This window comes from Muscardinus avellanarius, assembly GCF_963383645.1.
Source record: "Muscardinus avellanarius genome assembly, chromosome: 3".
Taxonomy (NCBI): domain Eukaryota; kingdom Metazoa; phylum Chordata; class Mammalia; order Rodentia; family Gliridae; genus Muscardinus; species Muscardinus avellanarius.
The window spans coordinates 60,850,098-60,869,800 of record NC_137788.1 but is presented as its reverse complement, the minus strand read 5'-3'; the positions used below and the strand labels follow the sequence as shown (position 1 = coordinate 60,869,800).

The 19,703-nt window shown below is 34.9% G+C and overlaps 1 protein-coding gene across 3 annotated transcripts in view; it reads right to left on the bottom strand.

Moving 5' to 3' along the window:
- The window catches only part of LRRC7 (leucine rich repeat containing 7), a gene marked incomplete at both ends in the record, with an annotated part of 413,422 nt that extends 394,026 nt beyond the window's left edge, over positions 1-19,396 (bottom strand). For all 3 annotated transcript variants that reach the window (XM_080692757.1, XM_080692758.1, XM_080692759.1), the window contains one exon: positions 19,300-19,396. In XM_080692757.1, the coding sequence (XP_080548883.1) occupies positions 19,300-19,396 (97 nt within the window). The remainder of the gene's footprint in view (positions 1-19,299) is intronic.
- Between the last annotated feature and the right edge of the window lie 307 nt (positions 19,397-19,703).

Here is a 19,703-nt window from a genome sequence, read left to right as displayed (position 1 = left end):
AGGCTATTGTAAGATCTTTATCTTCAGACTTTTGTAAGGTCTCATAAGAACTAAAACACATTAAGCAATTAAAGAACAAAATCGAGGCAGAGACATCAGTGAGCCAGGGAACAAGTCACCCATGAACTGTACTTAATGGTAGTGTAGATAATATGTAACAGCAAGAATATAAATTATGTCTATGTAATAAACACTACAATTGATCCCAGGAGAAGAAAACACATCTGAATAATGGCTGGTCATAAAACTGCTCACCTTCTTCTGAGTACTATTGATTTTTTTTAAATACAGAAAGTCATTATGGCTATTAAGTACATATTATACTATGCTTGGGATACTGTCTGTATTTCACATTTTATAAGTCATCCCAGGAATAAACTCCCAAGTGTTATAATTGTATATTAGATAAAAAATTGCTTTCCATCCTTTGTATTTTTCTTTTAGGTTTATATCTTTATCATATTCAATCTGCATTGTATTCTCTGGTACACACTGCAGTTCTTAAAAGTTAGTAAATAGGTCAGGTTAGGAGGTGCACACCTATAATACTAGTACTTGAGAGGCTGTGACAGGAGGATCACAAGTTTAAGGGCAGCCTTAGCAATTTAGCAAGACCCTCAGCAACTTAATGAGATCCTGTTTCAAAATATAAATATAAATGGCTGGTGGTGTAGCTCAGAAGTAGAATGTCTCAGGTTCAATCTCCAATATGACACAAAATGTTACTAAATAAACTCTGTCAAAAATTAAAGTCAGAGTCGGCTTTTAATGACCCCCTCTCCCTTTTATTTCCATTCCCAATTAATTTTATAACAGGCTTACTTAACTGTTTGGTCAAAGGCAGAAAAAAATCTGAAAAAGAAGAAGCCTTAGAAAAGCTTAAAAAGAATTTTCTGGCCAATGATGCAGGAACAATTGCTATACCATGAACTATCCTTGGAAGTACTGTCTAGCCAAAGTATTATTAATAATATGATGCCAGAAAAATGTTGCTGATCACAACACCTGTCATGTTTACTGTCATCTGCAGTGCTTGGTTTCGGCAGAGAGCAGTAAGAACCGATGCACTTTATGATGTGTTCTTTGTTGTTTGACAGTAAACTGATAGACATGTGACATGTCAAATAGTATAGGCTGGAAATATGCTCCTGATTAAACATGGTATGTGATGACCCATGAGCAGTTGGGTGACATGATTCACTCTTAGTGCATGCAGCCAAAATGGCTCAAAAAGTCACATATATTTTTGCATTTTAAATTAAAAGGGCAGCATTTGGCTATGTTTTTTGACTACAAAATTTTCAAACGTGCACAAAACAAAACAGCAAAACATAATGCCTACTTTGGAGGCATTTGTTATAAAATATATAAATGAAATTAGCAACATAAGTTATAAATTAATTCAAAGATTTGAGCTTTATAACTGTGTGACACAGAATCAGTTTCAGCAAGTAAAATATTACAATGAAAACTTCCCTTTGGCCTGTACAATATGGGTATACCATTTTGTATTCATAGAGTACAAATATGTTCTGTGAACTAATTTGAAAATAAATGAACTGTTTCTAAAATAGCATGCTCTGATTAAATAGTTAAGTGTAATTTAATAAGACCAGTGAGCCTTCCAAATAAGTTAGAATGCATGTCTTGTTTTCAAGACTTTTAATTCACTGGGACACTTACATATTCTAGATATAAAAACAGTGTCATGTAGGTCAGAGTTTTAATTGTTAATGGGCCCATCAGTAAATATCGAGGGGCATGAATTCATAAATATGTAATTAGCTCTAAAAAGCCATCAATTTAGCAACTTTCCTTTTCATTTAGTATGGAATGTCAGTGAACACAAATGGAAATATGTACGTTTAAAAGTAAAAATGTTTTTTGGTACTAATTCATTATTTCAATGAACAAATATTTGCCAAGCAACTCCATGTGACAGGCACTAGGCTCAGTATTGGTGACGTAGATGGATGCGACAGAGATGCTTTCTCTGTTTCCACAGAACTAAGAACCTAGCAAAGCAAATATAACAATATACCATTCTATTACTAATATTCTGCTTTGGGAGGACTTCTATATTTATTTATTTCAATAAAACTGAAATATTTGAATGCATTGGTTTTCTGATACTTGTAATTTATGTCTTAGTTCTATATACATAGCATCTGATTTGACAGTTGAGAGAGGAAGTTTCTTGAAGTGTGCTATACACTTTCAATTCACTATTTTAAACCATAATTATGCTTTTATCCAGTACAGTTTTAAAAAAAAATCACGAGCCTAATGCAGATCACTGTGGTTTTGCAGCTAGGGCTGCAGCAGATCAAAAGTCTAGGATGGTGGAGGTTAACAATGGAGAGGGAGCAACCAGAAGCCATGGAAATGTCATAGGCTTCAAGCTACAGTGGACATCCCTGGGAAAGAATTGTCTGACATGCAAGAATTTCTTCCTGGGAATCACCTTGGTACACAGGGCAACGTGACCATAGTCTTAGGCTAGTTAAATCCTCTCCTTGCTGATAAATAAAATTTGAAATAGGGAGATAGTGACTTCAAATCTGTAGAACTGAGACACCTTAATGGTGGCACTTGAGATAAAATAACCATGGATAACTACTGAATTTCCTAGAATTTTTCAGGTCTCTGTTCTTTTCTTTTTTTCTTTTTCTTCTCTGCATCTCTTGACTTGAGTGAGAAAGTTAGATGTGCTGCTAAACTCCTGCATTCTTATGTTGTTGTTTTTTTCAGGGCTTTGCATTGTTCATTTGTGAAATAGTGAAGCTGATGTCACAGTAGGTGGACATTTTTTTCCCGCCTCACTAGGTTTTTCTTGTTTCCTGTCCAAGGCTATGGGGGAAAGGCATGAAGATGCCAGGTTAATATGGCTTTCTGTTAGGCCATCAGAAGAACTGGGTGTACTCACAGTACAACAGGATGTCCAAATATAGATTTCAGAAAAGGCAGCAAGATACAATAGATGTGATTTTCCAAAGCCAGATTGGTGAACAATAATGCAAATAATTACATGGTGTTTACTGTTTGTCAGGAATTGTCCTAAGTGATACATTTATTAATTCATTTGATCTAAATTATGATAGTCTCCAGTGAGAAAACGGAGACACAGGGAGATCAAGCAACCTGCATGAGTCACACGCTAGGAAATACTAAAGCTGTCATTCAAATGCTGACAACCTGGCTTCACTTTCTATTTTCTAAACTGCTCCTGACTGTCCCATGATTTCAGGAAAGTTCAAGTTCTAAACCCTTTGGGTCTCTCAGTTAGATTATCAAATTAAAAGGGATTAGAGTGTTGAAAAAGAAGGCAAATTTAAAAAGGAATTTCTTTATAGAAGCTATTGTCGTAGCATGAGATCTCTTTCTGCCAAGGTGTGGGACCAATGAGGCCATCCTCTATCACTTCATATTTGATAACAGAGGCTTCCATGGGACCCCTTAAAGAGCTTGAAATCTCTCCCCTATAGTTGAAATCACAGAAGACTGGTGCTTGCCTAATGTGTGGAGAGCTAATGCATTGTTCCATGTGGCCAGGAACACAGCTATGGGATTTAATTTTAGCATGAAGACTATGCAGAATTTTGACTTTTGAATTTATTTTAGCTCATAGCATTTAATTCTTTTAATTTTTTATTGGTACATTGTAATCATACATCTTAATAGAGTACAAGATGGTAGAGGCATACCTGCACACATCACTCATTTAGCCCTTCCCCAATTCTCACCTCATTTATTCCCCACTACCTTCTCATGTTTGGCTTAGTGATTGACTTTGATATGTTTGTAAATGTACATTAGGGAATTTCCTTCTCACACCCTCATCCCCCTCAGTTAGGTCACCTTATTTGCTCATCTATAGTTTCCCCTTCTTTGTCTAGAGTTCCTCCTATGACCCATTTTCTCCCTAGCTTTTGCATATTAGGGAGACCATCCAATATTTTATTTTTTTGTGACTGACTAATATCACTTAGCATAATGTTCTTCAGTTTCATCCATTTCTCTGTAAATTACACAAGTTTTTTTTTCTTTATGGATGAGTAAAATTCTATTGTGTAACTATTCCATAGTTTTGTAACCCATTTATCTGTTGATGGCTGGTTCCATAGTTTGGCAATTGTGAATTGTGCAGCTATGAACATAGATATACATGCATTAGTTTGGTAACCTGGTTTTCATACTTTTGGGTCTATACCCAGCGTGGTATTGCTGGATCATATGGTAGGTTCTTTTCCATTCTTCTAAGGATCTTCCATACTGTTTTCCAAAGTGGTTGCACGAATTTTTAATCCCACCAACAATGTGTTAGAGTTCTCACTTCTTCACATCCTCACCAGCTAGCATTTGCTGTTGTTTGTGTTTTTAATGATTTTAACATTAATGTAAGTTAGGTGAAATCTCAATGGGATCAAATTTTTCCCCCAAAAAGTAATATTCTTCAGCATTCTGTTTTTGTGCAGACAGAGCTGTTTTATCATCAGTATACTGCCTCCTCTGGCCTGAGCAAAAGCTGAACAGGGTGTGAGTGACTGAGCTTCTGACTATAGAATCATGCAAGTACTCTCCCTGCCTCATAATTCAGAGAACTGTCACGTGGATTTTACCACAGAAAGGTGGTGAATTTGATTAATAAGAAATGATGAGTAATAGCTCTCCTAGATGAAATTGAAAAGGAAAAGCAAGTTATTGAAATAACTGCATATACCTAAAGGCTAAGTAAGAGAAACATAGAACCCTGTGTTTGAAGCACTTGGTCTTTAAGAACAGAGCTTATGTAGACTATCCAGAAGAAATGGAGTAGCGTGAAATAAGGCATGCTTTGCTTTAATTCTTAGAATAGAAGCAGTTGAAAAATAAGAAAAAAACAAAAAAAAATCTATCTTCTTCCTTTGAAAGGAAAGAGATTTTCTTAGGAAAATTGTTGCGTTTCATGCAATAGATTAGGCACCTAAGAAACAGAGAATAGGACTTGAAGCTCTGGAAAAACAGATATTAAAAAGAAATGGATAGATTCAGGTATTAGCAGATTTAAAAAGGAACACAGAAAAGCAGATGATCCAGAGTCTGATGAAATATAGCTAAAGCTAAGAGACAGTCACTTTTTCTATATTTTATAATTTTATTAGTGCATTGTAGTTATATATCATAATGACTCCTTGAGAAATTTCCTTCTGGGTGGCATGGTCCAACTAGAAGGTGAAGATGAATTTGATTTTTTGAACAGGCAAAGTTTTAGAAGACTAAGAATAGTTCATATCTTCCATTTGGGAGACCTCATTTAGGAAAATATGTTAGAAAAATCTGAGTCTGAGATTAGTGAACAAGTAAAAACAAGGCACCAGTAAATAATACTAGTTTTTAATTGTTAAAGAAAGAGGCCAACTATGGGGATAACTTAACACCATTCTCAGTTTGGATCCCCTGAAACAGAGGTGGCCAGATTTAGAAAATTAAAATAAAGGTCACCTGTGATGATTAATTTTATGTAGCAACTTTGCTGGGACACAGAGTCCAGATATCTACTTGTCAACTCTTCGTCCAGATGTTTCTATGAGGGTGTTTTTCTACAAGACTAACTTTTAACTTGGTAGACTTTGAATAAAACAGATTTTCCTCCATATGTAGGTAGTTTAGTCAGCTGAAGACATTAACAGAAAAAGACTGAACTCTCCCTAGAAAGAAAGAACTCTGCTAGTAGAAAGCCTTTGACCTTGAATTGCAACACCAGCTCCTCCCTAGATCTTCAGTGTACTGATGGACCTATCTTGTTTGCTAGTTGCAGAATTATGTCAGTCAGTTCCTTAGTGGTGAGATTTATTATAAAAAATTGGCTCACACAATAATGGAGCTGAGAAGTTCTAAGACATGCTGTCTGTAATCTGGAGACCCAGGAAAGCCAGTGGTATAGTTTGAAGGCATGAGATACAGAGCCAATGGTGTAGATTGTAGTCCACATCTGATGGTCTGACAGCAAGAGCTCTAAGAGCAGTAAAAGATTGATGTTCCAGAACAAGCAGTATGGTAGAGAGAAAACTGGACTTTCCTTTGCTTTTTTGTTCTATTCTGGCCCTAGTGATTGGAAGATACCCAACCATAGTGTGGTGCATATTCTGCTATACTTAGTCCATCAATTCAAGTGTTAATATCTCCTGGAAACATCCTCAAAGTACCCAGAAAAATAATGCTTAACTAGATAATTGGGAATCTCATGGCCCAGTCAAGTTGACACAAAATTAACCATCACATTATATATCATAAGCACCTAGAACAGAGAGAGGCACAGAGCAGAGACTCCATGAAAATTTGTTGAGTAAATGAATACCCCTTGATCACACTGTAGAAGCCTTGGTAACAATATAGGGTTGAATGTGAGATGAAAATAGGAGATGAAATGAAGTGTCAAAACTGGTTAAGTTGTCTTGGAGTTAAATTCATATTGCTCATCCTTTCTGCTCTTAATGATCCCAAAAGGAACCACCAAAGATTAGGGATCGATACCTGGGTAAAGGCTGCCCTAATAAATGCCCCCTAGCTATATAAGGGCTTAATATTAAAGCTCAATAGCCTAAGACATAAAAATCCTAGAGAATAGTAGATAGAATGCTTCTTATACTCTTGCCTATTCTCTCTATGAAGGGCCTTCCCCAACACCTGCTAAAGTTCGGATCTTGAATGTCTTCTAAAGGCCTATGCATTAAAGGCATGCCCCAATAACCTACAGCCTCCCACTGGATCTTTCCTCTTGAAGCCCAAGAGTGGTGCTATTAGAAGGTGGTGGGGATTTTAAGAGGCAAGACCTGGAGGAAAGTTTCAGGTTATTGAAGGCATGCCTTTGAAGGGGGTTGTGGGACTTCAGTCTATTTCTCTTCCGCCTTCTTGATTATCAGTCATGAAGTGAAAGGCTCTTCTCTGCCATGTGCTTCTGTCATGATACTCTGCCTCCCCACAGGCCCAAGGCAAAGGGGCTAACTGGTGATGCACTGTAAACTCCAAAACTGTGAGCCCAAATAACCCCTTTCCTCTTTATAAGTTTATTATTTCATACATGAATTGTATTAATGGAGAGTTGACTAACACATACTTCATGTATGAGGCTTTTAATCTCATTTCCAACCTGAATCATTACTTTTTAAAAAAAGGACTAGTCATATGGAGTCTCACCTTTCTTTCATCTTTTTTTTCCCCCATGGCTTTTCTGCACTGTTATTATTAGGTAGATATTTTCTGAAGTATATTGTGAAGAACTCCACTGTTGCCAAACAATTTAACTGTGCTCTGTAATATAGCTAGTATTTATAAGAAAATGATGCATGATCTGTAACTGTCTGATATCTTGTCAATATCTCAACTACTTCTAAAAATTATTCTCAAATATGAAAGTTATCTACTTGCTGCCTTTAAACTACAAGTCAACTACAATTACAAGGACATGAATTAATCTTTATCTTTTAAAATCTGTTTTCTTTTTCTATAAGTTTTTATTAGGCTAATGATTGTATACCAAATGTGCCCAATGCTAATGATAGATGAATAAAATGTGTGTGGTTCCCCTTAGGAAACTCACAACTGAATGGGGAGGAAACAGACATGCAAACAAATAAGAGAAAATACACTGAAGAAAGAGCTACATTAACAAGTTATCTTGTCTAAAGTGTTTAAAAAAAAATGGGACAGAGGTTTTGCTCTTTGCTATGGAGAGGAGGAGAAGAGGCATTGGGGATGCTTTCCTGAAGGTGGGACACAGCATAAGGCAGTCTCAAGTGATAGAATGAATATAGAAAGGGTTGAAATGTTCTTTGAAAGTGTTTCACTAAATAATAAAATCAATGCTTGGCAAAAATGAGTTGTGGATGAAATTTGCTTTTCAAACCCATGATACATGTATCAGGTTTTTGAAACTTCCCTACTCTTTCCAGGCATCCAAAGATCTTTTACTCCTTGGTTCCTTATTTTTATCTAAGGTTATTTATTTATTTATATTTATTTATTTATTTATTTATTTATTTATTTATTTAGAGGTACTGGGGATGAAGCCCAGGGGCATTCTACCTCAAGCTACAGCCCCAGTCCTACATTTTATTCCTTATGTTGAAACAAGGTCTCACTGAGTTGCAAAGGACTTCACTAAGTAGTTTATGTTATCCACAAACCACAATCCTCCTGTCTCAGCCTCCCAAATGCTGAGATTACAAACATGTACCACCCCACCCAGCTCTTCTTGGTTCCTTCTTGCCACTGAAGCCAGTGATCTGAAAATATGTTCACATTGAGGAGTTTTATGTCTTGATTAGAGTGACTCCTCAGAGGCATTTGCATTTTAAAAGACCAATGAGGGCTCAAACCCTAACACAAATGAATGGTTAGCTAGGCCAGAAAATAAGTGCTGACTATTCTATATAGCATCTTAAAAGGAGTTTGGCTACAAAAATAAATAAGGAAATTGAAACAGAGTTAAGAGCTTAACACATACTTTTGATAAGTTATTTTCTTGAATTTTTGTTTTTACAACCTTGAGAGTAAAGCCATTGAAATACATCTAAGATACTCTAATTTGGTACTAAGTTTATATTAGCTTGGTTTCAATTTTCTGAAGAGCTATACATGTTTAGACTGTGAATGTAATTTGATCCTTTTAATTTTTTTATGATCAAATAAGTAGCAAATTAAATGTACTAATTATGAGTATACAGTAAAATTCAACTGTATATAACTTCAGTTTTTAATTGATTTTTGTGAAATTGTATAACCATTCTAAGATATTAATAGTATAAATTTTAATAAAATTTGTAATTCATCATCGGAGACAATGAGAAATCATTAATTGCTTGTTTCTCATGATCCACTTTATACTAAAATTAAGCCTTTTATTTTTTTTTGCCTTAGTTGTAGAATTTAAGAAATTATCATCTAAATGAATGACCTAAGCAATGAAGAATGCAGAACAATGGTATCCTGGAACAAATGAACCTAGCTAAAGAGATGAACAGATCTGAGTAGAAATGTTCAGTTCAGTGTCTCTAATATTGCAGTAGATGAAACTAATTTGTAATATTTACAAAAAATTACTTGTTACTTGTATGTATAATAGTGTATGTTTTAAGAGAACCTGAGAGCTAAATAGAAGACAAATCTTGAAGAGGTAAAATGAGGATATAGTATAGTGTAGGCAGACTGCATGGAACAATAGGAAAAAGAGGGCTTTTAGAGTCAAGCTCAGGTTACAGCTCAGCTGGACACTTCATAGCTGACATTGCACAAATTACTTAACTTGGGATTCTCCAGTCTCTTCTATAAAAGGTGACCAATAATTATTTAAGATTGAAGGAAAAAATGGCTGGCTCTAGAATGAAAGAGAGATGGAGGACAAGTGAGCCAGGATCCAAACTGGAAAGAGAATGGATTAAGGAAGTTGAGGGCAAACAAAGATAATGACAATGTAAGCTACTCACAAAATTCAGAGCTCAGGAAGTAAAAGGGGGGTACTGAATGACATATAAGTGTCTGAAGGTTACCTTGATATCACTGCTCAGATTCTTAAATCTCCCAAGTATTATCTCCTCTTTCTTAATTTATATTCAAGGCCCTAAAATATTTTGGGACAGTTGAGTATGCATAGACAGTACAAGCAATAGTATGGGATAGGATAGGGAGTTGAGTAAACTTACCTGTTCCATTATTTATGTAAGGCCAAATGGCAAATATGCAATCTGAGTTTTAAAAAAACCAGCTTTTAAACGCGGTCCAGTATGATAGGCTTAAGCCAATGACTGCACAGAGTTCTATGAGTGCACAATAGTGGTACAGAAATGCAGATGTAACCCAATTTAAGCCAATAAAATTATAGGAAAGGGAATATTTTTCAGACTCCTGGGAAGGGTTTTTGGGGTTTCTTTTAGCATAAAAAGAAACCCAGGAAGAGACATGATTTCTTCCTCCACATATTGTCATGGTCATGTTTACCATCTTTTAATTGCAGAACACCATGATATCACCATGAGCTGATACACAGAGAATGGTAGACTCCTAAACCTACCTATTTCTGAACTTAGTTATGCAACCATCAAGTTTCCTCAAAAGATAGTGATCTTTCATCACCCCCACTGCCAAATCGTCTGACTATAGTAACACAGGGACACCAAGATCATATTTGGGACAGAGTTTAGAAATAAGGACTTGCACTGTACTAGCATTTCTTAATTTTACTCTGATTACCATAAAGTATTGTAGGGTTCATTGATTTTCAATCCCTGAATCACTGACACATATTTAATATAAAATTTTCAACAAGGATGGTTTAACAGATTTTTCTGCTTCCTGAAAGAGAAAACTAAAATGGAAAGCAAAGCATCAAAAATAGGGGTAGTTAAAAAGCAAGAGAGACTCATTACAGTATACTGAAATCAATGTTATATCACTTCAAATGAAGTACAGAAATCTCACTTTTATTTAGGTACCTTCATCCTTCCTACTTTTTAATCATAATTGTCTAAATTATTTCCTTCCCACAGATTTTTGTACCACTTCAGATGGTGTTACAGCTTCTTTTCAACCATGAAAAATAAAGTCAAGTATGTTATGCTCACTTGTATATTTATCCATTCAAATGTTCTCCTTTCCTTGCTCAGGTGAAAGATTTCCTCTGTTTTCATTTGTTTGTAGAAGTATGTGTTGTGTCTTTGCACAGGTTGTTTAGCTATTATTTTCAGGAAAGTTTGACAACAACAAATTCTTGGTTTTCCTTCTCCTGAGACTGACTTCATTTCTTTTTTATTTCTAAAGGATAGTTTTTTTGGGTATAGAATTAAGGGTTGACAGTTCTTATAATACTTAAAAATTGTGCCAATGTTTTCTAGCCTCTGTGGTTTTAGATTTTTTAAAAAATGTGCTATAATTTGGTATTTCTCATAGGTAATTTGTTATCTCCCTTTGGCTTTTTAATTTTGCTATATTTTCATTAGTGCATTATAGTCTTATAGTATCACATCAAAGTTTAGTAAATAGGGATAGTGACATATATGCCCATGGCAGCTGGTGTTCCCCTGACTGTTTAATAGGTTTTTCTTTGTCTTTCCTTCTCTGAAGTTTAATTATGAAGTGTCTTTTTGTGAACTGCAGAGGATGGGTGGTGAATCTTTGCAGTTCACCAAGTTTCATGAATTGTCTAGTCTATATTTTCCTTGTTTTTCATATGTAGTGAAGTCTATCAATCATTGTGCTCACTTATTCCATCCTTTGTAATTTTCACTCTATAACTGGGTTCATTGAACAAGATTTTTATGTTTTAATTATGATTTCAGTTATGTAATATATATTTTTATAAATATATTTCTATATAATTTATATTTTTGGTCTATTATTTTTGTTGTTTTTTTAGACATTATGCTGGGTCAAATGGTATTGTTCCCATTCTTCAGAGGATCCTCCATAATGTTTTGCAAAGTGATTCCACTAATTTGCAATCCCAACAATGTATTAGATTCTCCACTTCTCCATATCCTCACCAGAATTTGTTGTTTGTTTGTCTAATGATTGGCATTCTAGTTGGAGTTAAATGTAGTCTCAGGGTAGTTTTGATTTGCATCTCTCTGATTGCTAATGATGTTGAGCATTTCATACATTTGTTGGCCATTTGAATTTATTCTTTTGTGAAGTGTCTATTTTGTTCACTTGCCCATTTTTTGATTGGATGATTTGTTTTCTTAGTGCTGGGTTTCTTGAGTTCTCTGTATATTCTAGGTATTAGTCTTCTATCAGAGAGATAGTTGCATGTGTTTCTAGGTTCCTAGTCACACAATTCACAATTGCCAATCTATGGAACCAACCAAGATGTCCATCAACAGATGAATGTATTACAAAACTATGGGAGATATATACAGTGAAATTTTAGTCAACCACAAAGAAAAACAAAATTATGTCATTTACAGAGAAATGGATGGATAGAGAGCATTATACTGAGATTAGTCAGTCATAAAAAGTAATAAGTAAGACACTCCCCCTAATATTGTGGAAAGTTAGAGAGAAAAGGGGTCATAGGAGGAACTCTAGACAAAGTAGGAGAAACTACAGATGAGCGAATAAGGTGACCTAATTGAGGGGATGAGGGGATAAAGGGAAATTCCCTAATGTACATGAGGTACATTCACAAACATACCAAAGTTAATCACTAAGCCAAACATGAGAAGGAGGGAGGGGGAGGTAATGAGGTGGAAAGTGGAGAAGGGCTAAATGAGTGATGTACGCATGTATGCCTCAACCATATTGTACTCCATTAAGATGTATGACTACATTGCACCAATAAAAAATTTAAAAAAATATTATGCAATTGTTGAAGCAATTTTATTATGACTGCTTTAATTTCCTTGTCAGATAATTTCAGCATCCGATTAACCTTGACGTTGGATCAGTTGATTTTCTTTTCTCATTCAGATTAAAACCCCTTTCTGGCTTGTGATATGTTAAGTGATATTTGATTATATCTTGAATAGTTTGGTTATTATATATTAGAAAATTCAACCCTATGGAAATCTGTTTTTAGTAGGTACTTATCCAATTCTAGACTACTTTTGTTGGCTTTAGCTCCAATGACAGCCAGTTTTTTTTTTTTTTATTTCTTACAGTGCTCTTCCTATTCTGGTCTGCTTTATCCTTCTGGCACTGTTGTGGCTTCTGTTCCAATCCTGCTGGTATCACTGGTCACAGCTGAAAGTGTTCCTCTGGACTCCCTAATGTTCCTGGGCAATCTGGGAAGGCTCAGAAGCCACTATTTCTTGGTCTTTTTATGCCATCCAGTGGGGGTGAAGGACTTGGGGCTTCTATTGTTGTTTTTATCACTTTCTGACAGGCCTGTCTATGAGGGAGAGCAAGGTTGGGATGTCCAGGGGACTTCCACTTCTCCTGTAGGTGAATTTATAGCCTGTGAACCAGGATTACAGAATGGAAGTTGGAGCTCTTCACTAGGTCAATTCTTTCCTTCACTTGTGCCTTTGGACTCAGAGAGCAAGTTTCTCTTTCTTTGTCCTTCCTCCCTCCCAGCCTGTTCCTCTTCTCCTCTCCTCTCCTCTCCTCTCCTCTCCTCTCCTCTCCTCTCCTCTCCTCTCCTCTCCTCTCCTCTCCTCTCCATTCCTGTTGACAGTGCAGGTTGCTGGTCTCTGACGCCCAATTCAAGCTGTTCATGCGAAGGACAAAAAGAAATCACTGGGCACACCTGCTGTTTTTCCTCAAGTCTGAAGTCTTAGCCAATCCACCTTCTTCTTTCAGTATTTCAGAGTATTTTTCACCATTGTTTGTTAAATACTTTTCAGGGTATTTAGATGCACTTAGAAGAGAGTATCAGAGAAAACATCTATTTCATAATATGAAGTTTAACTGACCTTCCTTCTTTTGCTTCCTCTCTCCTCTCCCTTCGTATTCTTTCTTTTTCTCTTCTTTCTTTCTTTTTCTGGCAGATTGTTAGATATATTTTCATTTTTGAAGTTAGGTCACTTAATTAATTTCTCAGTTGCTTAATTAAGACAAATACGATGGGGATTTTGATTCTCAAAGAGCTTACGACATAATTAAAAAAATCTTTCAGTGTACCTGGGTGTGGATCTCATTTAACTGTTTTTATATTTTATACTATCAGACATTGTAATATGCACTCAGATGTTTTAATAACTTTGGAAAGTATATTCAACTAAGTCTTTAATGATTTTTAATTGTTCTTATTTCTTTTTTTGGAAAACATAATTCTTAGGTTATATTTTTAGTGTCTATTTCTCCATAGATATCATTGTTTACCTTCATTATTGTTTGCTAATATTTTTCTTTGTATTCATGGGGTAACTCACATGAATTTTAAAAAATTTATATGTTAACATTGTTTATTCTTTTTTGACTCCAGTGAATATTTGCATTCTGCTCATGTTTTATATATACTTCTCTTTCTCATCAATGTTCATTTTCTTTTATTTTTAAAAGTTGTTATTTTTCAATATTGTTTATTTTGCAGCTACTTAATAGATTAGATCTTTTATTTTTTCTTACTTTGAAGGGTAAAGAACTTTCTTTCATGTAATTATAAATTCTATGAGCTATTCAGGGCAGAGGTTTTAGTTGGAAATTGGGAGGATATTCAAATATTTGTATACTGAACAATTTCTTTTTGCACTCACTAAGGGATACTAGGTGCCTGGTGTTTTCATCTTTCACATCTCTGAATAGCTTTCTCTGGATGTGTCCAGTAGGGCCCACAGATCCTAGGTGAACATTTCTGTTTCATCTTCGACTGTTCTCAGTGCATGCATTGCCATCAGTTCAGTTTCCTCTGCTCTTCCTCTGGGTATTCACTTTCAGACAGTCGAAACACTAAGCAGGAGAGTTTCTCCTTTCCATGCATTCCCAATGCACACGCACATATGTAAGAAATGATGTGTTCCAACGTCACAGCATGCAAACATTAAGCACAAGCTACATGTTGCAGACATATCTCAGACTACAAGGTCTTATAAACTATAGGAAGTAAAAGTGGCAGAGTAAGAAATAGGAAGCAATAGGGTCATTTTAAGATGAAAATGTAACAACTATATGTAGGGAAGTCACTTACAAAAATATCTGGTAGAACTTTAGAATCCTTGAAAAGTTATTTGTGAACAGATTCAAAGAAGTGTTTAGGAGGTGAAACTGTAAGGCCTTGAAATTATAATGGAGACAAAAATGGGAAGAAGACTGTGAAAGATGACTCAGATTTATGAATTTTGAATCTAGAGTATTAATAGTATCTGACATTCATATAAAATACTGGAAGTTCAGGTTTTAAGGAAAATAAGGATTTGGCTTTGGGTTTGCTGAGTTTGAAGTACAGTTGAAACATCCAAGAGGATGTATTAAGTACACATCTGGATGAATGGAGAGAGGTCTGAGCTAGAGGTGTTAATTTGTGAGCCATCTGATTATAGGACTAACCGATACTCTGTTATAAGATTATCTGTGAAAACAGTATATTTTGAAAGAAGAGAACTTCAACTTGTCATTCCAATTTCTAATATGTAAGATGGAAAGAGAAGGGTGATTGTACAAAAGACTAACCAGAAATATCAAAGAAAAGCCAGAAAAGATAGTTAATACATTAGAGGGTTTCTGTCTTGTTCTCTTCAGGCTGCTATTAAAAATACTATAACATGGGCATCCAAAGATCAAGGTACTAGTTAATTTGTGGGGAGCATTTTATGATCCATGGAAGGTGCTTTCTAGATATGTTCTCAAATAGTTCAAGGTGCAAAGAAGACCTCTGTGGCCTCTTTTATAGGGATACCAATTCTGTTCATGAAGGCCCTGCCTCATGATCTAATTTTAGCCTAACTAGTCTAAAGTCTTACCTCCTAATAATATCACATTGGTAATTAGGATTCAGAATAAGAATTTTAAAGGGACTCAGACATTCAGAACAGACCTGTTTTCAGAGGGAGGAAATAATCAACAGCATTGATTTTGCTAAAAAGTAGGAAGAACATTGAAAAATAAATCTGGAAGAATTTACAAGATGGTGGCAGAATTCTCAGATCATTATTGTACTCCCTGATGATTGAGTCCTATAAAATCCCCTCTCACTAGATGTAGATAGGAACTGTGACTTTTTCCTAGTTAACAAAATATGACAACAGTCCCAAATAGTTAATTTTGAATTAGTGAAAATTAAAATTATCTTTTATAACTCTGGCTTAATCAGATAAAAGTACTTAAAAGAGGACAAGGCTCTCTCCCTAAGGGGGAGGGGAGGAAGAGAGAGAGAGGAAGAGAGAGAGAGAGAGAGAGAGAGAGAGAGAGAGAGAGAGAGAGAGAGAGAGAAGAGAAGAGAAGAGAAGAGGAGAGGAGAGGAGAGGAGAGGAGAGGAGAGGAGAGGAGAGGAGAGGAGAGGAGAGGAGAGGAGAGGAGAGGAGAGGAGAGAGAGAATGTCCACACAACAAGGAACTGTGTTAGTCTTAGAGCCTAGAAGTAATCTCATATAGCAGATAACAAAAAGAGGTAACAGTCATACAACAACAAAGAAACAAATTGTGCCAACAGTTTGGTTGTTTTCATAAGTGAATTCTTTCCCAACTGAGCTTCTCAAACCCAGTTAGACCCTGAAGCAGAGAATCTGTGCCTGGACTTCTGACCCACAGGAACTGTGAGATAATAAATGGTGTTGTTTTAAGCCACTAAGTTTATGGTGGTTTGTTACACAGCAATAGGAAACAATTACAGCAACATAAAGAGATTATTGGTGATCTGAATGAAAGCTGTTTCAGTAGAGTGACTGAGTGGGAGCCAGATTGGACCTGTCTGAAGGAGTGAGTGGGAAGCAGGTAAATGGAGCGTATATAGACGGCTCTTTTGGGAGATTTGCCTGGGAACAGAGCAATAATGTAGGGCTTCAGTTCAATGGGACTATGGTTTTGAGGACAAAATTTTTATTTTGCTTTTTTAATAGGAAATAATTTAAATATGCTTAAAAGGCTTGTATTTTACAATAATCAATTTATTTTTACTGGAGGTTCACTTGGCTATATCAGATACAGCATAGCTAGATAAAATTAACATAAGCAATCAGCTAAAAGCTATTTCTGGTGACCTAATGTTGATCTTAACATTAAAAATATTATAAAGAATAAAAATATTATGAAATAAAGTACTATTAACTAAACTATTTAGCAAAAAACCTTCCTATATGGAACATCTGTTAATGAGAGAGGACCCTCCTTTCATTTGGAGAATCCTATATACCAAACAAAGCTCCACTATTCCTTTCAATTCCTAGTAAAGTTTCAGCCACTGCCATTTGATTTTCTGGGATGATTTTCCAAGGCAGCAGTTTTCCAAAGGAACTAAATAAGAAGTCTTGGGCTAGATCTTATATTGAATTTGTAGAATCATGGGGGAAAAAACTACGTCACATGTTTGACAAATCACCACTCAACATGAATTACAATCTAACACTGCAGCAAGAAGATCAGTTTTGTGGCATTTTTTTTTCACAACCTGTGCCTTGTCACACTTTTTTATCTACAAATAAGGGTGATAATTTTTTGTCGATTTATATTCTGCTATTAAAAATATGCCTTATGGCCAGGCATGGTGTAGCACGCTTGTAATCCCCACACTTGGGAGGCGGAGACAGGAGGATAGGGCAGGTTCAAAGCCAGCCTTGCTGGCTTAAGAGACTCTGTTTCTAAATAAAAAATATAAAATGGGTCTGGGAGTATAGCCTGGAGGTAGAAGGGTTCCATCCCAAGTACCACCAAAAAAATGCCTTATGATCCTCACACAAAAGATTAATTACTTTTATATAAGATACTAATAATGAGCAGAGAGACAGAGACAGAGAAAGAGATGAGAGACAAAAAAAACCTTGTTATGTCTCAGGTTCTGTACCAAGTATTTATTATAAGTATTTCCCATGAGCTTCCAAACAATTATATAAGGTTGGGTCTGTTATTACCTTAATTTTTTAGATAAATAAAATGAGTCTTAGATGAAAAAAGTATATCTACTTTTTGAAGATAGTCACATTAAGTGTCACATTAGAGAATAAGTCCTTTTGTGTGCTTCTAAAATTAAAGTCTTAATTACTGTGATATGCTGCTTCTATTATGAAAAGAGATGGTGTTTTTCTTAGTAATTAATACTGCTTTCTAAGAGGACAAGAAATAGTGCTTATTATAATAACAAGGGGTAATGAAGACATCTCTGGATGAAAATAAAATTATATAGATTTTTTTCATTTCTAACATAAGCAACATTTATATTTTCTACTTTTTCCAGGTAAGTGTATTTGGGTGTGGCCATGAGGTCTGGATCACAACTACTCAAGTCTTTCTTTAAAGCAGTGCTATGCAATACATAAATAAATAGGTGATGGTTGTCTTTCAATAAAATTTTATTTATAGAAACAGATAGTAGGCTGTATTTCATCAATAAACCACAGTTGGTCAAGCATTAACCTACAAAACCCAGTAAAACAACCCTGAAATACCACTTTGTTTATATTAAAGAACAGCGCTATGAGAATTACCTACAGATGTATCCACAAAACTCCCTTCTAAGTCTTAAAATAAAATCTATAAAACTATACCAGATACTGGTTATGTTAAAGTTGATTATATTAAATCAGCAAAGAGGAGGCACTCTGAGGTTTCCCATGAACCCAATAAAAGAAAGTGATACTTTCTTATAAGAATCTTTATACTATAACCTTGAATTTTACCTTTATTTTCAAATTTTAGTTCTAACTGAATATTGTTTATAGATATAAATCTACCAATTAAAATATTAACACTACAATGAATGACATAGATGTCATCTCAATAAGCTTACCTGACAACATAAAACAAAACAAAACAAAAATAGCAAGAGTATATCCAGCTTTAATGTATTTGGTCTTTATTCAGAGCAGTGTACCTCAAAGTAATTTAAAATACCTATTTAACCTTAAAAAGTTTACTAAACTTTTATTTTGGTGAACACACTATATTAGCACTAGCCTTAAGAAATGCAAGTTACTTTAAAAGGGCAAAATTCAGTAAAAATTTATGTCATAACAGAATGTGATTTAGTTATCTGAAAATAATTATATGCAAATCCCACAAGAAAATTATGGGTCATCTTACAGATTTAAAATATGAATATTAATTCAGAAGTCTTCAACAGTCTAGTATATGCTAGAGGCGATAAATCTTCAAATAAAATCTCTACATATTCTAATATGTCATAATTTAAGGATTAACTAAAATGACTTCATAGGGTCATTTTTATATGACTTTCATCTTTTAAAACTTTTTCCTAAATTCATTTGAATTGATGCTTCAGTTAGACAAACAGTTCAATATTTATCCTTGGATAGTCATTCTTTAATAATGCAATGATTTTTAAAGAGATTTTTATTTTAAAACCATGTTTCAAGAGAACTATGGTCAAATGGAAACTGGAAAATGTTGATTTCCAAAAGTTTCTTTACTTTAGGATTTCTAAGAATAAGTAATACATATGATGTCCATCTCCAAGAAATTTTTGGTAGATTGTACAGCCTTTTCCATTCTCATTTGAACATGGAACCATCCTAAAGTATCTGAGAAACACAAGAATCCTGGCACTTGAATCCAGGCAAGATATGGTCTTTTTTTTTTTAAGAAAATCAACTCATTTGAACAACTATTTATTGATTATCTCTCTTACTGATCTAAATATTGAAAAGCAAGCCATTTTACTTCACTGTCTTACTCACCAAAATCTATATATAGCACAGTTAATCCTAGTAAACATACTTACACTCCTCCTCAGGCCTCTTCCGAAGTGCCGCACGAACGTCTTTACAAGGACTTCTCTGATATTGTGGGGGATTTCTTCCCCTTATTAGATTCTCCATCCTGTAAGAGAGAATCCAAATAGTATTTTAATGCCAAAATCTTGATAGTTTAAATCTTGGCAATTTAAATGGTCTTAGTAAAGAGCCAAAAATCTAAGCACTCACAGAAGCTTGGCAATCAACACCATTATGTGTATCGGGCATAAAATTAAAAAGCTTCTGAGCAGCAAAGAAAACCATCAAGAATCTGAAGGAAAGCCTACAGAATGATAAAGATTTTTGCCAGCTACTCTTCTGATACAGGACTAATGTCTGAAATATAAAAGAACTTAAAACACTTAACACTAAAATAAATGCAATGAAAATG